Below are 20,023 nucleotides of genomic sequence, written 5' to 3'. Positions count from 1 at the left end.
CCAAAGCGTCACATTTTACGCTAGGTGACAAATCGTCAACATATTACGTTTTCGGGCACCCAACACGTTCCTAAGTGACAACATTGGAAAAATGAGGACATATGACAACCGTTTGGACTCAATCTACACATGTTTGCTCTTTTTATTAAAATCACTTGGGAAAACACAATTTCATGTCATTAAAGTGCTGGCTGACGTTAAGATTAAGGTTATGGTTAGGGTTAGGGATAACGTTAGGTTTAGGGCTGGAATACAGGGCTGGAACGTCTGTTACCGCGGGACCGTCATTCCACTGGATTTTATCCATAACCCAGCACGTACCATAAGAACGCGGAAGGTCACCCTTCGCGTTCCTCAGGAATGCCGCGGGACGCGACACAACTCCGGGATGTTACGCCTCAGGAGTGAGAACGGGCTGCTCATCACCATGAAGGGGTCATAGTGCACACAAAACATTTGCATACTTGAAAATAATATTTTCATTGTAATCAACAGAATAGACAATAGAAAAAAACAAAAAAGAAAAATATTGCCATCAGGTGATTGGATGTTGGCACTCCAGTGCGCTCTGGGATTTGTAGTTGACCTCTTCATCAGGTGGTTTAGATGTTTATGATGATTATTCATCAAGTAGAATTTCATGTCCAATTTGATCCTCCACAGCTTCACCACTGAACTCTTAGATAACCAGTTAATAATGAAGTCAAAGATTAGCAGGCAAAGCTTTAAGCCTGTAAAGTCTCAAAGTCAAAGCTTGTTCACATTCATCTGTGTCAATGGAAAATTGTACTTAGTAGTCAGTATAATCTTTTAATGATACAAGTTTCCATATATGCTTAGAGGTGTATAATTGATTGTGTAGTGATAGGATGTGTGATCTTTAATAGGCTTTGTGTGCATTCCAGGGTGTTCTGGTATTCAAACCCACATCCTGGGAGCATGGGAGAGGTCATACCTTCTCTTATTGTTTTATGATAGGATAAACGTATCTATGTCTGTTTTTAGCTAAGTGCCTTTTGTTTAGATGAACTGCTGGACTTCCAGACCAGCAGGTTTAGGGAAGTCATTTATGGGGTCACCCACTAAGCCCACACACACATACACACAAACACACAAACACACACACACACAATGATGTATAAATAAAGACCAGGGCAGTGGCACGGGGCGAGTCTCAGAGCCCGCACTTCTGTGCGAGTGCTGTGGCTGCCCTTGCTTGCAAGTAACTAACTGCAGTGTGTGTTTCTCCTCTCTGATTCGAAGCTGAAGAAGTGTCTTAGAATACATCTCTTGACAATCTGTGTTCATCACATCATGTCAATCAAGTTTGAGTTCTCTAAAGGCAGAGTTGGAGACAAAAGGCGAGGCTGAGGAGATGGAAGAAGACAAAGATGAAGGAGTGAGCAGGACGACCCTCGCTGCTGTCAAACACACTATTTGAGTCAGTTGTGGAGGTGTAGGTACTGCTGGCAGTGGTGGTGACGGAGACATTAGTTGGGTCACTGATGGTGGTGTTGGAGGCTGGAGACAAGCGTGTCTCCAGCGTCTCCGTCAGGAAGGAGTCAAAGGAGCTCAGTCTGGTGAAGGTCATAACTGGAGTTTCTCGTCTTCTCCTGGCAGGGGGGCTCGGAGCTGTTAACACGACCGCCTGGAACCAAGAGCCGTCCTCCTTACACATCAGCGGGCCGCCAGAATCACCCTGAATTCAATTTAAAATCAGGAAATCACATCTAATATTATTTGGTTGCCATGTTTTTCCCTCCAATAAAATTATTTTAAAAGTTTTAAAACAAAGATATAGAGACACTCTAAAATTAAATCTTACTGCCAAAAATGAAAACTGAAACTCCAAAGTTGGAAATTCTTATATGTTTCTGAAGATTGTGAGCCCTCTGCAAACTCAAGATGATGAACTATCCAAATTCATCACGTGTCTCTGATAAGCAGCTTAATCCAAGGTCCAGAATAAACATGTCAGCAGACAGTGTGTTATAAGAAGAAGAATCCAGTCATTTACCTGCTGCAGTGCAAACACGTCTGTACAGATGCTCTCACTGGATGATGAGCTCCCACAGTTTACCACCGAGGTGTTAAACTGCTGCATAACTTCCTCAGCTAACATTATGAAAGATAAGAAAATTGTGATGTTTGACTAAAGAAACTGTAAGTGCAGTGGTCCACATGTGTAATCTGAGAGATGGACTGGTGCAGAGTCTGGGCAGAACTCTGTCAGCCTTCATGTTGCTGACTCACCTCCTCCTCTTCCAGGACTCCAACCGGCCGCCCAGCACGCCAAGCCCTCGGCGAAGGTTCTCCCGCTGTCCAAGCAGATGGGCTGGATGTAGTCGGTCAGGGTGGGCTGGGCAGATAGACGGAGGATGGCTATGTTGGTCCCGGTCGTGTTGCTCAGAGTGATATTTGTCACATTCAGCGTCACCTCAAAGGGGTTGGATCCATTTAGCTTCAGACGCCCCAACACGACAGTCCACTCGGACGCTACAGGGGAGCTGTGGGAGGAACGAAGCACCCAAACATAATCTTCATCAGCTTCAAACAAGATCTACACCTTTACACTCAACTTCATGGGGCCCAAGTTTTGCACATTTGAACCTGGTGACATTCAGACCTGGGTCTTATTAAAAAGGTATATATTTAACTAGATTAATTCCATGCAGAGCAGCATTCATGACGGCAGGTGTCATGTTAGGTCAAAACAGGGCTGGAGGTGGATTGCGTTGTGGCTTGCAGATCCACAGTAACCACTGTCAAAACAATTCTCTTCAAATTTTACTTATACAGCGCCAAATCAAAACAACTCTTGCCTCAAGGTAGACCCTGCAATAATACATACAATTAAAACCCCAACAATCATATGACCCCCTATGAGCAAGCACTTTGGCAAAGGAGGGAAGGAAAAACTCAATTTTAACAGGAAGACACCAGTTAGCAGTGAAGTTTCTCTCTGAGTTTGTTTGAAAAGAAAGTATCCAGAAACACGTCAGAGAAAATGCTGCTGTCAAATGGACCAATCACAGCAGGCTGAATCGAAGCCTTGTTATATTTCTATAGATTGTAAATCACAATGTACCTATGGACTAGATTTAGCACAGAATCAGCTTAAATCCTAACCCTGTGTGGGACTGACCAGTTACATGTGTGGAAAGTGTAGAAGTGTGGCACCATCAGGTGATGTGGGCTGGCACTGAGATCAGCTGATCTGCTGGGACTGTGTTCAGTTTCCATTTTTAAAGACTCGCTCATTTCCTTAAAGGGAGGGTTACATTTGTAGTTTGTTGGGCACAGTTTTCACCGGTGGATTGATCCACAGTGGAATAAAGTGTGTTTACAATGCATTGAGTAAGTCTGAACTGTAAAAAGTAGTGAGTGTGTGGCAGCACGAGGTGGAAATAAAGTAAATACTCTTCACAGTTTTAAAAGACAACGCCACCCTGGGAATTTCACCCAGAGAATACTGGAAGTAACACTAAATCACCAAAAAGGCACTTAGGTTCGCTATACTCAGTACAGAGACGAGGTTCAATGATAAGTTGACAATTTATTAATAATTATTTAAAACACCGTATAAAAGCACAATCATAAATAGCCATGTACAAATATGCTTAAAAAGGTATTCAGAGCTGAGGCTTACCAGTGGAGGGGCAGGGATGCCACACACAAACTAAAAAAAAGAAAACACACCAAGACACAAGTGCAGCACACTATCACACACTCACACTAGTCAATTAAACAAGGCAAGTGTGTGCACTCAGAAGATCCCACCACCAAGGCACCCTAGTCTCCTCCACGTCGGCACTCCGCATCTGAATAAAAGAAACAAAGAAAATTTTAATATATTACAACAAAACTAATATGCAGCGCTGGGGGATAACCCAACTGCAGGACCACACTGGTGATCTACAGCTAGAAAAAGGGCCTCCCACCAGTGGCGTAACAAAAATCCAAACTACAAATCAAAACAACATACACTCTGGATAAAACTGTAAAATATGGAGCAAACGGAATCGCCGTATTGCTCCAACTTGCCGTCTACACGACTACAAGTTAACGGTCAATCAATATGCACGCCAGCTGACTCCGATAACCGGCATGCATATGGCCGTTGTCCACGCCGACGTCCACTGTAAAAGCTGGCAGCAGCAGGGAAAGAAATCTCGCAACGGGAACAGACGGTAAAAGCACAGCAAAGCAAAGCAAAGCAAAACAGCAGCACTTCAGTTCGCGTAGCGTGGCGTAAAACTAAGGCCCACACTTCCGAGTAAGCCGCGTCATAAAACATGAGCAGAATGGCTCAACGGAGGCTTCTACAGCTACGACCAGCCGCGATGGAGGCTTCAGAAGTGTAACCCGCAAATGATCTCAGCAACACCAAAGGGAAGTCAGGTGACCAAAGGGGAGATCACAGGTAAGCGATCCAGGGACGCTCAAATGGCCACTATTTATACTAGCGCCCCCTAATACGCCAGGCTGAAAGTGGGTTAAACCAAGGAATAACATTCATCCTGCCACAATCTGCCCCTCCTTTTTGCATCGTCGCCCCGACGATGGATTACAAAGACACTCAGGTTAATCCCAAGGCCTAAAAAATGCAGAGACAGCATGTACCCTAAGCTCAGAAATAGAGTTAGCAGCCCCTTGTGCCACCTCCCCTGTTGGTCTTGGGAGATGATGGATGTTTGAATGCTGGCCAGCCGTGGACCGGGTTGTTTTGCGCACCACCACATTTCTTGTATCAGAACTCGTAGAGGGAGCAGGAAGAAAGCTAGATGGAACTGGTGCTGCACTCGGAGTAACTGTACAAGTGGCTGAAACATCGGAAGTTCGGTCTTCTGGCGGGAGCAACAACTCAGAGCTACTTGGAATCACTGCCACTGGGCTGTAAGATGGTGAAACATTTACTTGAGGAGCTCCTATGCTCAGGAATAGCAGGTCACTGTCACTTGATGAGTCGTGTTCTGGTTCTGGGGATGATATTTCTGGGCCATGTGGGCTACTGCTCGGAGCAGGCCCTTCCTGTGGTGTAGCTGCTATTACCACAGCCTTCAACAAGGTACGATGAACATGCTTCACGCTGCTAGGATCATCTGCAGGTGCAATGGTATATACTGCCCCACCTCCTTTAGGTGCCTTCAGGATCCTATATACCGCTGGCTTCCATCGATCTTGGATTTTGCATCTCCCTCTTCCACTCAAATCACGCAGGAACACCAACTGCCCGTCGTTCAAGGGTGCCTTTTTCACATTTTTATCATGGTGCCTTTTTCTGCGGTCGGCAGCCAGTTGCAGTTGTTCCTTGGCTCCTTCATGTACAACCTGTAGTCGGGCTTTATGCTCCTGAATCCACTCGTGCACATCTCCACTGATGGGGTCCGGTACTCTGCCCAACAGAAAGTCCACTGGCAACCTGGGTTCTTGCCCAAACATCAATAAGAATGGAGTTTCCCCAGTAGCCTGATGGGGAGTGGTGTTATAGCAGTAGAGTAACTGGGGCAAACATACATTCCAGTCTCTTTTTCTGGATACTGGCAGGGTCCGCAACAAATTGTGCAAAGTCCTATTAAAACGTTCGCACTGACCATTTCCAGACGGATGATAAGGAGTAGTATGAGACTTCTCAATACCATAAAACTTGCAGAGCTGCTGGATCAGGGAGCTTTCAAAGTTACTACCCTGATCAGAATGAATACGCGCAGGTACACCAAACTTTGAAAACCACTCAGTTACGAGAACCTGGGCCACTGTAGCAGCACATTGGTCCCGAGTGGGGACAGCCAATGTATACTTGCTGAAAACATCAGTCATCACCAAAACGTTCTCCAGCCCATTCCGGGAAGGTTCAAGCAGGGTGTAATCAATGGCCAAGATTTCATTTGGTCGAGAAGCCAACAAATGTCCCATGAAACTTTGAGCTGCTGGTTGGGTGTCTTTTGCAACTTGGCAACGTTCACATCTCTGACACCAGCGAGCTACCTCAGCCGACATACCTGGCCAGTAGCACCGTGAGCGGAGGAGCGCTAGGGTCCTTTCCACATCTTGATGGCCGTGCTCCTGATGAACATGAGTCAGCACCTGCTCAATTAGTGCACTCGGCAGCAAAAGCTGAAGTACCACGTCGGCACCGTCAGGGCGATGAACCTGACGATACAGAACTCCATCCCTTTCAATCAGACGATCCCATTGTCGTAGCAGCACCAGAACAGGTGGGGCAAGCTGCTGGCGCTCCTCGAAGCTAGGTCGCTGCTTCCGTCTCCAGAACACCAGGATCTCTTATATCACTGGATCGACCTGTTGGAGGGCATGGAGATCAGGAGTACTAAGATCCGGCAAAACTGTCATGGCAGCTTGGAATACCGCAGCTGGTCCCAGCCGCAAGGCTTGTTGAAGAGGTTCAGGCAAGGCTGTACCGGGAACCATGGCTTTAATTTCCTGAGGATCGGGTGGATGCTGGCGAGATAAGGCGTCTGCATTCTTATTACTCCTTCCTGACCTGTACTTTAAGTCGAAGTCAAACAAAGCGAGCTGAGCTGCCCAGCGCTGTTCAGTAGCCCCAAGTTTAGCAGAAGACAAATGACTAAGAGGATTGTTGTCGGTGTAAACAATACACTTGTGGCCCAACAAGTACTCTCTGAACTTCTCAGTCATGGCCCACTTAAGTGCCAAAAACTCCAGCTTCATAGAGCTATAGTTTAGCATATTGCGCTCAGTAGGCCTCAAACCCCGACTGGCATAGGCTATTGGCCTCACCTTACCTCCCTGCTCCTGGGAAAGCACTGCCCCTAGGCCGCCATGGCTGGCATCCACTTCTAAAATAAAAGGCAAAGAGAAATCTGCATAAGCAAGCACTGGTGCTGTTGTCAGTTTAGTCTTTAATGCCTCAAAACTTTGAGCACACTCTGCAGTCCAGTTCTCCGCTACACCATAGGTAGGGCGATCGTGGCTCAAGAGTTGGGAGTTCGCCTTGTAATCGGAAGGTTGCCGGTTTGAGCCCCAGCTTGGACAGTCTCGGTCGTTGTGTCCTTGGGCAAGACACTTCACCCGTTGCCTACTGGTGGTGGTCAGAGGGCCCGGTGGCGCCAGTGTTCGGCAGCCTCGCCTCTGTCAGTGCGCCCCAGGGTGGCTGTGGCTACTATGTAGCTTGCCATCACCTGTGTGTGAATGGGTGGATGACTGGATATGTAAAGCGCTTTGGGGTCCTTAGGGACTAGTAAAGCACTATATAAATACAGGCCATTTACCATTTACCATTTACCATGCTCTGACCTCTTCTTTGATTTTCTGCCTCCCCACTCTGCCACCAGTCTATGCAGAGGTGCTGCCAACTTGGCAAAACCCTCTACAAAACGGCGATAATAGCTGGCAAACCCAAGAAAGGAGCGTAGTTCCGAAACAGTCTTAGGGGGCTGCCAGTTAGCCACCACTTCCACCTTGCTAGGGTCCGTGGAGACGCCCTGATCGGAGATGACGTGGCCCAAGTAGCGAACCTCCCGCTGGAAAAAGGCACATTTGGCAAGCTTTGCTTTCAAACCCTCCTGCTGAAGCCAACCTAGCACCACATCCAGCCGCTCAAGATGTTGCTGTACTGTTGATGAGAAGATTACAATGTCATCAAGATAGAGAAGCAGAGACTGGCACTGTTGATCACCGAAAAGGCGTTGCATTAATCTCTGGAAGGTACTAGGGGCATTACAGAGCCCAAAGGGCATTCTGTTCCACTCAAATAGGCCGAAAGGAGTACAGAAGGCAGTCTTGAGCCTATCCTCTTCCGTAACTGGGACCTGATTGTAGCCACTTGCTAAATCCATGGTGGAAAACCAACGGGCACCAGTCAGCGCATCTAGAGATTCCTCAACGCGCGGCAGGGGGAATGCATCTTTCCTTGTCTTGTTGTTCAATTGCCGATAATCAACACACATGCGCGGGCTGCCATCCTTTTTCTTGACGAGCACAATGGGAGAAGCATAGGGGCTGCTACTCTCTCTAATCACCTTGGCCCCTAGTAACTGGTTAATATGCTCTTTCACAGCCTCGTACTCTGAAGGGGGGATGCGCCTATAACGCTGCCGCACGGGGATATCATCTAAGAGTGGAATGTCATGGGAGATCAAGTTAGTGCAACCCAAATCAGTGTCATGAGCAGAAAAGACCGAGCTGTATTTCTTAAGGAGAGACCTCACCTGTCCCTGTTCCTCTGCTGACAGTTTGGACAAATCAATTCCTTCCATCTGATCCTGCACAGTAGGAGTGGCGGTGTGAGATGCCATTATGGCTATGTTAGGGGGTATTTCTGTCACACCAGCAGGCAAACTGACCACATGAACATCTTCCAGGGTCCCTATAACGGTCCTGGGATGAAGCAAGACCGCCGTGGTCCCTACATTAACAACTGGTATGTATGCAGTACCTCTAACCACTCGAACCAATGCAGGGGACGCTAAAAGTCCAGCAGGCAAGTTAACATCATTAGGTTCAAATAACACGGTGGCACCTGAATATTGCTCAGAACAGGTGGCGGCCACTATTTTCATTACACCACCCGGAATGCAACATGCTCGCTTACCTCTCACTCTCACATGGCCAGACAAATCCAGTGGGGCTCTTATACTAACATCATGGCACTTTTGCAGCGCATGCACAAGGGGTTTAGGGGCCTCTGTCACAGAGCCCAAACTAAACAATGCTTCACCATGTTGCCCAAAAAGTTCGTGGTAACACTTCCGAATGACATTCATCCCCAATACACCCGGAACCGTGGAAGGTCCTGCACCTGGAGGATCTTTAACAATCAACACGCCACACTGTGGAAGAAACTTATCACAGAGCTCTACACTTAGCTCGATATAGCCAAGGTAGGGAATGGACAAACCATTAGCCGCTTTAAGCTGCAACCAATGACAAGCTTGGAGACGCTCTTGACCCCAGGACTCAAAATGCTGGCGGAAAAAGCTTTCAGTAATGGTGGAGACCATGGACCCCGTATCAACCAAACAAGATACTTTTATACCGCCCATGTCCACATCTATATGCGGACAGGATGAAATTAATTTGGAGACTGCCTCTGGACCATTAGAAACAACCCTTGAGCCAATAGACACCCCACCCGAACTGTGGCTCGGCAATACGGAGGGTGCTAGTTTTCCAAAGCCGTATTTAAAGGAGAGTGCCTGCGATTATGCAGAGGGGCCTGCGAAGGAGGCCGGGAACGAGGAACACGTTCCCCATCACACTCCCGAGCAAAATGTCCAGGTTGCTGACAACGTCGGCATATAATGGACTCGCTCCGTCCTGAGCGAGCCATTCGATGAGGGCCCTGCAATCGAGCAATGCTCTGAGTGAGCTGATTAAGTTGCTCCTGCTGGCGCTTTAACAATTCCTTCATCTCACTCATCTCAGACAAATGGGTGGACTGGGCTATTCCTGAAGGACCGCTATGGACCCCATACTGAATGCCATAGACAGAAGGAACAGAACTGCTTCTATGTCTAACGCCAGTAGGCAACCCTTCACGTTCCCACCTAATAGCTTCCCCTCTAATCTCTAGCAATGTCAGTGTTGGCTGCCTCCTTACTAGCTGCTTTAACTCCCGCCGCAAGGTACTGTCTAAGACCTGTTCAACAAATTGATCTCTTAATAAAACGTCAGCATTGGGCATGCCATTGGGGGCGCTCGATTTAACTTTTTCCATAAGACCCAAGAGCGCGAGGGAAAACTCTTGCAGCGTCTCACTTTCCTGCTGTTTTCTAGAGAAGAAAGCTTCCTGCAATGCTACATAGGAGTCTGAACAGCCATACAGTTCTTGCAATATAGTGATTATGTTAGCGGGATCAGTCCTCTCTGCACTAGAGCGATATTTGATCTCCTCACGTGCTTCCCCTTCCAGGTGGTCAAACAGAAAAAATGCTTTATCAGCCACAGACAAATGACGCGCCCTAGCACAAGCTTCTATTTCCTCCAACCATTCATTCAACCCTATACCTGATTTTCCTCTAAACATAGGGCATTTTCTGTCACGGGGCACAAAAACTAGTCTCTCTGCTACAGAGACACTAGCAGTTGGGGGGTTAACAGATGATGCAGTTGAACTAGAAGGTGTAGCACTAGTACCTGACCCAACAGCCCTCTCCTGATGCAGCCTCTCATTGTCTGCTTTCAGCTGCGCGATCAAGTCCCTGAGTTCCTGTAACTCTTCCTCCATCTCTGTAACACAGCTGTGGAATCTGTCAAGGTTCAAAAATGTTGAGGGGGAATCCAAACATAACCACAGATCCAGCCGGGTGCAATTAGACGACATTTTAATGAATACACATGTGTGAGTCCGACCGCTGTGAAGATTTCAGCGTCGAACTGCTTTACAATAGTCAGACAAAGGCTTTATAGGGTTTCTGTTGTCAGGCAGACTCAAACAAAGCATACGTCACTCCAAAACCACAAACGTTAAGTTAACTTTGAACACAGTTTTAAACAGAACATCATCTTCGCGTCGAAGCCAGGTGCTTCCTGTCTCCATCCTCGAACGCTCGCCTCCGCTGTCGCTTATCTCTGGGACATCTGGTGTACTTCCTGGAACAGACTAACATGTACGCTACACCTTGTAACCTTTCCACTAGACAGAAGGCCAGCACAACTGAAACTCTGTGTGTGTATGTCTCGTCTGTCTGTGCGTGCACGCTGCATGTGCTCTCTGAACCTTAGTTGACCTCAACTTAGGCAACCAGGCTAAGGCCATCCTGTGTGTAATGATCTTGACTTATATGTAAAATATATAAAACAAATGTTTCAATCTAACACAACTACTCAAAGCTTAATCCGCGATAAATGCATAAAAACACCCTACTCTTAACTTGCACTCACTCTGCTTTCGGTTTCACTTCTGCAGAAGCCTGCAGCTTCAAAAGCATGTAACTTCCTGTCGCTGCAGCTCCGTTTCTCCCCCACTGAAGACTATGTATAAGAATATAAAAACATTCAAAAGCCTTTAAAATTATAGATTCAACTCAACAGTTTAAAGTGGTTCTTACTGAACTTGTAATAAAGACTAATATAATACCAATATATTTGAACATCTGAATGCATCTGAATGCAACATCACTATTAATAATGAAATGGTAATGATGATTATAAAAATAGCAGCAAATAATAGCAGCATAATATTTTACCACTCCGGACACTCCCCTCTCTCGACCTCTGGCACACCAGAGGTCGCCATACATTATGTTGGGTCACTCCTTGGCCCATTCAGCTGCCTCCCTGTCCACCCCTGACGTCATGGACATTAGGATCACTGACCCTCTCTAGGCATCCTGTGACTTAGCGAACCAGACAACCTCATGTCATCTAGGTGGTCTTAGTAATAAAAGGCCCGCTCCCACTTGAGAACACTTCATGCTTAAGTGGTCTCTGCTCCTCTTCTGGGTCCCTCTCTAGTGGACATCTGGCCTCCTGCAAAGGATAGAAAACACTTTCTCCTCCTACGGCTCTAACTTACTCTGTTCCTCAAGTGCTCTCTTTATTCAAACCTGATTCAACCTAATATTACTCAAAACATGAACCTAATTTCGTATTCGTATTCGTAACACTACTCAGCCTTTGTAAAACTCTTAAAGCACTGCTTGCACGTCTCTGCATGTGCTTCCTGTTGCCCTTATCTGATCACCAACATCCTGTGCACAACACTGCCGCTGCTGCAAGGGCCTTCACTCTGATCTAAAGTCACCTATCACAAGAAAATATATCAAGAAAATCGCTATAACTGCTCATTCTACTAAAGGATCAAAGAAAAAACAACCACTTTAATCACTAAGTGTAAGCACATTATCAATTACTCCTCCATAAATTTCATCATAGCTAAAAGCTCCCTAGGAACAACTTCTGTGTGTTGACACTAACTTCATTTTAAAACTCACAGTTCCTGTGTTATAACCTGTTTTAATATATCATTTTATTTCAATTTTGCTGCTCTTAATGTAATATTCACTCTAATTTATACTTTATCAGACTTAACCAAAAATATATAAGCTTTCTCCCCTTTTGCTTCTGTTTTAAACAAAAACTTGGTCACTTCAACAAGCATTTGTTATTCTGTAACTGCATTTTATATAATAAGACTAATTTAGAGCTGCATGTGTTATCTCAATATTTTACATGTCACACAATTTAGTTACAAGCCAACTCCTATTCAGTTAAATGCTAAAGGAATTTCAGGCCCTTGGCCTCAAATCAATACTGTCATGTGTGTTGAAAACTCCCTATGTCTGTAAGCGTGCGCAGCCTTCAATGCTCTGTCATCTTGCACAATAAATTGCTCGGACATCGCGCCGAACAAAGCTTCTGACCTTCAGTTATTGACTTGAGCAATATTTCTTTAATAAGCACAACATGCAATGTGTATGAAATCATTCCTGTGTATGTAATCTTCAATGCTATTCATTTGGGTCAGTAACACTTCTAACATCCTCATAAAAAGCTCTCCTCTACCCTAGAAATAAATCTATTTAATATCTGTTTCTAAAGCCTACATTATAACAACTTATCCTAAAAATCAAAAAGAAATCACACATTTTCTACTCATAAAATCTTCACTAATCTTCCCCAAAGCATATCCTTTATTCCCACAGTTTCCCTTTAAGTTTGGTGTACAACTTCTGATTAACACCAGCAATTTATCTTCTAAACCTAATTCAGTTCATTTTAATCCTTTCTTTAAAAATAACATTCTCTGCCCCAGTTTTACCATATCTAAATTATCAAACAACCCCAATAGTTATAAAATCATACTAAAACCCATTTCAAATTAAACAAATTAAATCTTAACTCCCTCTCTTTTTTGACACATCTCATGTGGCAAAAAACCTCAAAATGCTTCCCCCAAGCTTAGGACATTAAAAGGAAAAAGGTTAGTCATTTCATTTCTCCAAACACTTCAGCCATCGTCCTCTCCGGTATGTCGCTCCGGCCCTAAAAACCTGTGTTTAAGGAACAAAATCAATTTAATTATTATGTCAAATCTTCTCAAACTCCTGCTCCCTTCAAAGTCTGGATCCTTGGAATTTCCTGGAAACAAAACCTGTACTTTACATTTCATACTCCCCCTTTATGATCCAGTCTGTGTCATGACAAAAATTAACTTAAACAGAACAGTTATTAATCATGTGTTACCTCAGTTAATGGTAACTTGAGTTTCATCAAACAATGTTTCCCTTTTCGCATTTAGCATTCTCCCAACAATATAATGTAATACCATAATCTAACCCCAGTAAAAAAGAAATTTTCTCCAAGCAAACATCAGCATCCCCTTTCTTTTCCTCACATGGTAAATTTGTCCACATTTATTCATCCCCACCTTAGTCCAGTCACTCACATTCACTCACATGCATTCACACATGATATTTTTGCTGATACTGCAGCCTTCTGCGCAAATAATGAAACGCTCCACATCAGCAAAATGAGCTCATTCGTTTGTTGTATTTCGTTTTCCTTTTTAGGAAAATAGTTCTCTATACTTTTGACCGGACTGAATCGCTACATCCTTGTAGACAGAGACTCGCCGCCATTCAGGTCTCCTCCTCAGCCAATTATAATTTGTAAAGCCCCCCTGATTTCCGTACTTGGTAATTTTGTCAGCGCCGTCAGTTCACTCTCTTCCAGGCCTGCTTAGAACAAAAATGAAAAAAGAGAGCTGATTATTAGCTCATCAAAGTACAAAACAAAATCACCTGACAGGTTTTTTCTGAGTGCACTACTACAAAAATTTCGGGCCCCTCTCAGACATATCCATGTCTAATCAAACTCCCTCTCTTGAAATAAAACAACAGCCTCAAAAATCTGAAACGATCTCAAAGTTCACCCGTTCACTGCACTGAAAACCTCGTCAAAAGATCAAAGACCGTTTGCACAATGTCTCCCTTCCTTACTCCGCCATGTTTTCATTCAGCCTAAGATATGAACCGATTTTGACAACGTATCATCCCTAAATTATAAATTTCCTGTCCAAATCTGCCCCTCTGAACAGACCTGACCACCGTAATCAAATCTCCTGTTACTTACTTATATTCGTCACCCAATAATCCTCGTCAGCCACCGCTCTCTCTTGAACTGAAAGCCTCCGAGACACAGACACACAGGAAGTGTCTTTGTCACTCACTCACTCCAGCTAATTTGCATACTGAGTCACAGCTCAACAGCCAACTTGACAAGAGAAATATGTGTTTAAACCTTATCACATTATTGAATTATTTTCATTTTCTTTCTATACTAATCACTGGTTTGATCACTCAGTACGAGAGCACTCCTAAGGCACTCTTGTAAAAACTACTTTAATAACTTTTCTTTTGTTTTTTCCATAGCTCACTCCCCTGTCATCTAACTTCTTTGAGTCAACTTCAACTTCAAGCTTTAAGTCTATTTTATTAAACATTCACACCATTCTCTCACTCATACAATTAGCAAGCTGATCTTCGTTGCGTATGCTTGTGTTCTTAGCCAGGTTTAATCAATATCTATGCATTTGTGTGTTATTTTGCGTCTATGGCTTCACAGTCTCTCAGACACCTTCCCAATTCTCCAGTTAACCAGTCAGTTTTCTCTTTCCCCAAATTACTAGCCCAAATTTTAATTTCCCACATAACAGCCCTCCTGGTCTTCAGCCAGGTGTTAGGGCTTGCTTTTCAGGTTCCTGGACACATCATTCTGTGAACAATTCAACCAGAAACTTGCCTTAACATATCCATTGATGTTAACCTCTAATTTCTTCCGACTGCTGCCGTGGAGAATTGGTCCAAGTCTGCTTGCCCCTGAAAATAACAAAACTAAGAGATTTTCATTATTATCACGAGTGCACTTCTGTCTCTCCTATCACAAATACCAATTATGTCATGTTTATGTCATATGTCATGCCAGGTGAGCATCTTAATTAAGTGTAAGCTGCATCTTCATTGCATCCTTATGTATTCATATTTAATTTATGCATCTTCTCACTGAGCTTTAGATTCAAACTATCTCACTTCTGATTCATTTCAAAATAATTTCACATGTAACAACTTGTGTATGTTGTGTTTTCTATTCATTAAGGTAATGACAATTATTTTCTTTCATTATTCTTACCTTTTCTAATGTTTACCTCTTTGTTATGCTGTGGTGGACATCCCTAAACAATCATGAGTTCCGGCTTCAATTTCAATCCAATCATACCCTGTATTCAGTCTTACTCGTCCAGCTTCATCTCTCACTGGTCCTTTTTCATTCACAGTGTCCTGTTCGGGCTTCAAAGCTCCAAGAAACACAGGCTCAACTCAGCTGTTGTCTTCTTCTCTGTTTCTTTACAGTCTTTTCTTTTAGGTTAAGTCCCAGCATGGCAAAATATCACATTCAGTGCCTTCAGTCTTATTTTCATTTGCTCTGTTTTCTTCTCCATTCATCTTTTCAGTCTTCTCCTCCAAGATTGCTCCTCCTTTTTCACTCCGGACAAATCCCACACCAAAGTAGCTGCTGCTTTGCTTTTATCCTGTACAAAATAAATTTTAAAAAACAGTTTACGTTACACCAGATAAAAAAAAATATAAACAAAGGAACACACGTCTCTGTTTTTAAAGAGTATATCCTGTCGACAAATGCCAAGTTTGTGGCAGCACGAGGTGAAAATAAAGTAAATACTCTTCACAGTTTTAAAAGACAACGCCACCCTGGGAATTTCACCCAGAGAATACTGGAAGTAACACTAAATCACCAAAAAGGCACTTAGGTTTGCTATACTCAGTACAGAGACGAGGTTCAATGATAAGTTGACAATTTATTAATAATTATTTAAAACACCGTATAAAAGCACAATCATAAATAGTGTCATGGTCCTGGGTCGGTGACCCAGCGCTTTAAGTTTATTATTATCCTTTTTCTAGTTTATTCTGATTTTGTATTTGTTCTTAGGGTTTGAGTTGTGTGTTTCTTTCATCCCTACTCTGCATTACTCTGTGTCTCCTCTATGTGCTCTCCCTGCAGTTCTCCTCCCGTGTTTCAGGTTTGCTACTCTTTGGTTTAGTTTCCCCCAGTTTAGTTCATCCTTGGTTCTGTTTTGCCATCCCCTCTTTATGTTCAGTATTCTTAATAAATCACCCTCACGTCTTAATAAGTGCTGCATTTGAGTCCTCCTTCCTCACCTCACACGGCCGCTGCCCCGAGCCGTGACAGTACGACGCGACCACAAGATGGACCCAGCAGCACTTAACCCGTCTAAGGAGCTACGGGAGAATCTCATCGATGCCACACAAGAACTCATCGACCTGTGGCTGGAAAACCCGGATGACAAGTCCCAACACGCTATAGAGAGACGGCTACAGCGTCTGGTGACCGGTCTCCCATGGCTTCTGGGCTCGCTTTATCCGTGGGAGCAGGAATTTCTTCTTTTGGATTTAGGACTTCATCCCCCGTCTGCATTCACATTCGAGCAACCAGATGTGGTGAGTGAGCGGGATACTTTGGCTTCCCCAGATTCCGGGACTTTGTTTTCTGGGGCTATTCAGAGTGGAATGAGAGACAGTCTGTGTAGATTACCTACCTTTGTGGTAACGGACCCTTCCCAAGTGGGTGTCTATAAACCTTCTGTTAAACCTAAAGACTGTGTCTCTGCCACTCCATCCGAGCCTGGACTTTATTGCCACTCTCCAGCTCAGTTTTGTGTTCAGCCGTTAGCTCCCCAGTCAGTAGCACAGCCATTTGCTTCCCATTCTGTAGCTCAACCGTTAGCCTCCCTAGAAGCGCAATTACCTGTTCTGCCAGCCACTCAGCTACCTTCACCACTAGCATCACTACAACCCACATTTCAGTCCATGGCTCAGTTCAGTCACGATCTTCACTCTCCCCTCTACAGGAAGCTATGCCCATGCACCCCTTAAAGGACGGTTTTTCCACCGCTGTTTCTGAGCAGGGAGACAAACTGTTTCAAAATGGACCTGTTCCTCTAAAGCTGACAACATTAGAGACTGTTACTCGCTCCAGGGCTTCCCCAGAGGCTGGGTTACAACCCTCAGCTAACTCTGGACCCCTGGAGGCCAAGTTGCCAGCTGTGGACTGCACTCGGCTGTCACTGCCTGAGCAGGGTCAGGGCTCTGTGCAGCTACAGCCCTCCTCGTGTGTGCCAGAGGCCCACGTGCCTACTGGTTTTGTTTCACGTGTACCAGAGGCCCACGAGCCTGCTGGTTTTGTTTTGTGTATGCTAGGGGCTTCCATGCCCACTGGTTTTGAGCCTGTTTTTGCTGGGGGGACCGAGGAGCCAATCCAGCCTTCGCCATCATCAGCAGCTTCCGCTGAGGGGTCTCGGGAACCACTTCAGCCTGCTGCTTTCGCTGGGGGGACTGAGGAGCCCATCCAGCCTTCGCCATCATCAGCAGCTTCCGCTGAGGGGTCTCAGGAACCGCTTCATCGGCATCAGCTTCTTCCTCGCCTGGTCCAGCCTCCGTGTCTGCATCCTTGTCTGGTCCAGCCTCCGTGTCTGCATCCTCGCCTGGTCCAGCCTCCGTGTCTGCATCCTCGCCTGGTCCAGCCTCCGTGTCTGCATCCTCGCCTGGTCCAGCCTCCGTGTCTGCATCCTCGTCTGGTCCAGCCTCCGTGTCTGCTTCATCATCCTCCTCGCCTGCAGGGTCAGCATCAGCCTCATCCACGCCTGCAGCCTCATCATCAGCCTTGCCTGCTGCAGCCTCATCATCCTCGCCAGCTGCAGCTTTTGCTTCTGCTTCCGTGCCTTCGTCTGCTTCCTTGCCCGCTGCATCAGCCGCATCATCCTCGCCCGCTGCATCAGCCGCATCATCCTCGCCCGCTGCATCAGCCACATCATCCTCGCCCGCTGCAGCAGCTTCAGCATTCTCGCCTGCAGCAGCAGCTTCCTCATTCTCATCACCTGCTGCTTCAGCTTCTGCTTCGCCTGGCCCGGCCTCTGCTTCAGCTTCAGCGTCACCTGGCCCGGCCTCTGCTTCAGCTCCAGTCCCGCCTGGTTCTGCTGGCACGCCGCCATCCAGTCCACGTCTGGCACCTCATCTTCACTGGCCGTTTTTTAGGCCGTTGGCTGGTCGTCATCGCCGTCGTGGACGCCCTCCTGAACGAGGTTGTCGCCGCCACCGCCTTCCGCGTGGCCGGCCTCCGGACTTCTGTGGCCGCCACGGCCTTCGGCGTGGATGGCCTCCTGAACTTTTTGCGCGCCGCCACGGCCTTCTTCGTGGACGGCCTCCTGAACTTTTTGCACGCCGCCACGGCCTTCTTCGTGGACGGCCTCCTGAACTGTTTGAGCGCCACCACGGCCTTCTTCGTGGCCGGCCTCCTGAACTGTCCCGTCCTGGCCTTCGGTGCTATCGGCCCCCGGGCGGGCCACCTGAACTATGTTTTGGACTTTGCTCCCCTTTGAGTGTTTGGGACCTTTTGATTGGGACTCTTGGGCCTCCGTTTTGGTCCTGGTCCGGACCCTCCGTCCTGGGTCCCCCACCACCCACCCGGGCTTTGTGGTGGTTTGTGTTTTGGGCTGTCGGGAGCCAGCCCTTGAGGGGGGGGTACTGTCATGGTCCTGGGTCGGTGACCCAGCGCTTTAAGTTTATTATTATCCTTTTTCTAGTTTATTCTGATTTTGTATTTGTTCTTAGGGTTTGAGTTGTGTGTTTCTTTCATCCCTACCTGTGTCTCTCCTCTGTGTTCTGTCCGTGTCCCCAGTTGGTTGTGTAAAACAGTCTGTGAGTTTCCTGTTTTACTTTGTAGGTTTGTGTCTCGTTAGGTCCATCAGTTCCAGCTGTGTCCCTTCCTGTCTGCCATTTCCTAATTACCTGGTGTGTGTATTTATACTGCGTGTCTGCCTGTGCTCCTCGTCGCATCGTCTGTGTTCATCCTCCGTGTTACTCTGCGTACTCTGCATTACTCTGTGTCTCCTCTATGTGCTCTCCCTGCAGTTCTCCTCCCGTGTTTCAGGTTTGCTACTCTTTGGTTTAGTTTCCCCCAGTTTAGTTCATCCTTGGTTCTGTTTTGCCATCCCCTCTTTATGTTCAGTATTCTTAATAAATCACCCTCACGTCTTAATAAGTGCTGCATTTGAGTCCTCCTTCCTCACCTCACACGGCCGCTGCCCCGTGACAAATAGCCATGTACAAATATGCTTAAAAAGGTATTCAGAGGTGAGGCTTACCAGTGGAGGGGCAGGGATGCCACACACAAACTAAAAAAAAGAAAACACACCAAGACACAAGTGCAGCACACACTCACACTAATCAATTAAACAAGGCAGGTGTGTACACTCAGAAGATCCCACCACCAAGGCACCCTAGTCTCCTCCACGTCGGCACTCCGCATCTGAATAAAAGAAACAAAGAAAATTTTAATATATTACAACAAAACTAATATGCAGCGCTGGGGGATAACCCAACTGCAGGACCACACTGGTGATCTACAGCTAGAAAAAGGGCCTCCCACCAGTGGTGTAACAAAAATCCAAACTACAAATCAAAACAACATACACTCTGGATAAAACTGTAAAATATGGAGCAAACGGAATCGCCGTATTGCTCCAACTTGCCGTCTACACGACTACAAGTTAACGGTCAATCAATATGCACGCCAGCTGACTCCGATAACCGGCATGCATATGGCCGTTGTCCACGCCGACGTCCACTGTAAAAGCTGGCAGCAGCAGGGAAAGAAATCTCGCAACGGGAACAGACGGTAAAAGCACAGCAAAGCAAAGCAAAGCAAAACAGCAGCACTTCAGTTCGCGTAGCGTGGCGTAAATCTAAGGCCCACACTTCCGAGTAAGCCGCGTCATAAAACATGAGCAGAATGGCTCAACGGAGGCTTCTACAGCTACGACCAGCCGCGATGGAGGCTTCAGAAGTTTAACCCGCAAATGATCTCAGCAACACCAAAGGGAAGTCAGGTGACCAAAGGGGAGATCACAGGTAAGCGATCCAGGGACGCTCAAATGGCCACTATTTATACTAGCGCCCCCTAATGCGCCAGGCTGAAAGTGGGTTAAACCAAGGAATAACAT

The 20,023-nt window shown here is 46.1% G+C and overlaps 1 protein-coding gene across 1 annotated transcript in view; it reads right to left on the bottom strand.

Annotated features, from left to right (window-relative positions):
• Positions 1-1,082: 1,082 nt before the first annotated feature.
• The window catches only part of LOC109201870 (serine protease 27-like), a 20,433-nt gene continuing 1,492 nt past the window's right edge, over positions 1,083-20,023 (bottom strand). The window contains exons 3-5 of the mRNA XM_019357591.1: positions 2,254-2,507; positions 2,018-2,115; positions 1,083-1,699 (exon numbers count right to left, since the gene is read on the bottom strand). Coding sequence (XP_019213136.1) covers positions 1,337-1,699; positions 2,018-2,115; positions 2,254-2,507 — 715 coding nt within the window. The 3' untranslated portion in view covers positions 1,083-1,336. The remainder of the gene's footprint in view (positions 1,700-2,017; positions 2,116-2,253; positions 2,508-20,023) is intronic.

The sequence above is a fragment of the Oreochromis niloticus genome, linkage group LG4 (assembly GCF_001858045.2).
Source record: "Oreochromis niloticus isolate F11D_XX linkage group LG4, O_niloticus_UMD_NMBU, whole genome shotgun sequence".
Taxonomy (NCBI): Eukaryota; Metazoa; Chordata; class Actinopteri; order Cichliformes; family Cichlidae; genus Oreochromis; species Oreochromis niloticus.
Note: the sequence above shows the minus strand (reverse complement) of the source record. Positions and strands in the feature narration are given on the sequence as shown.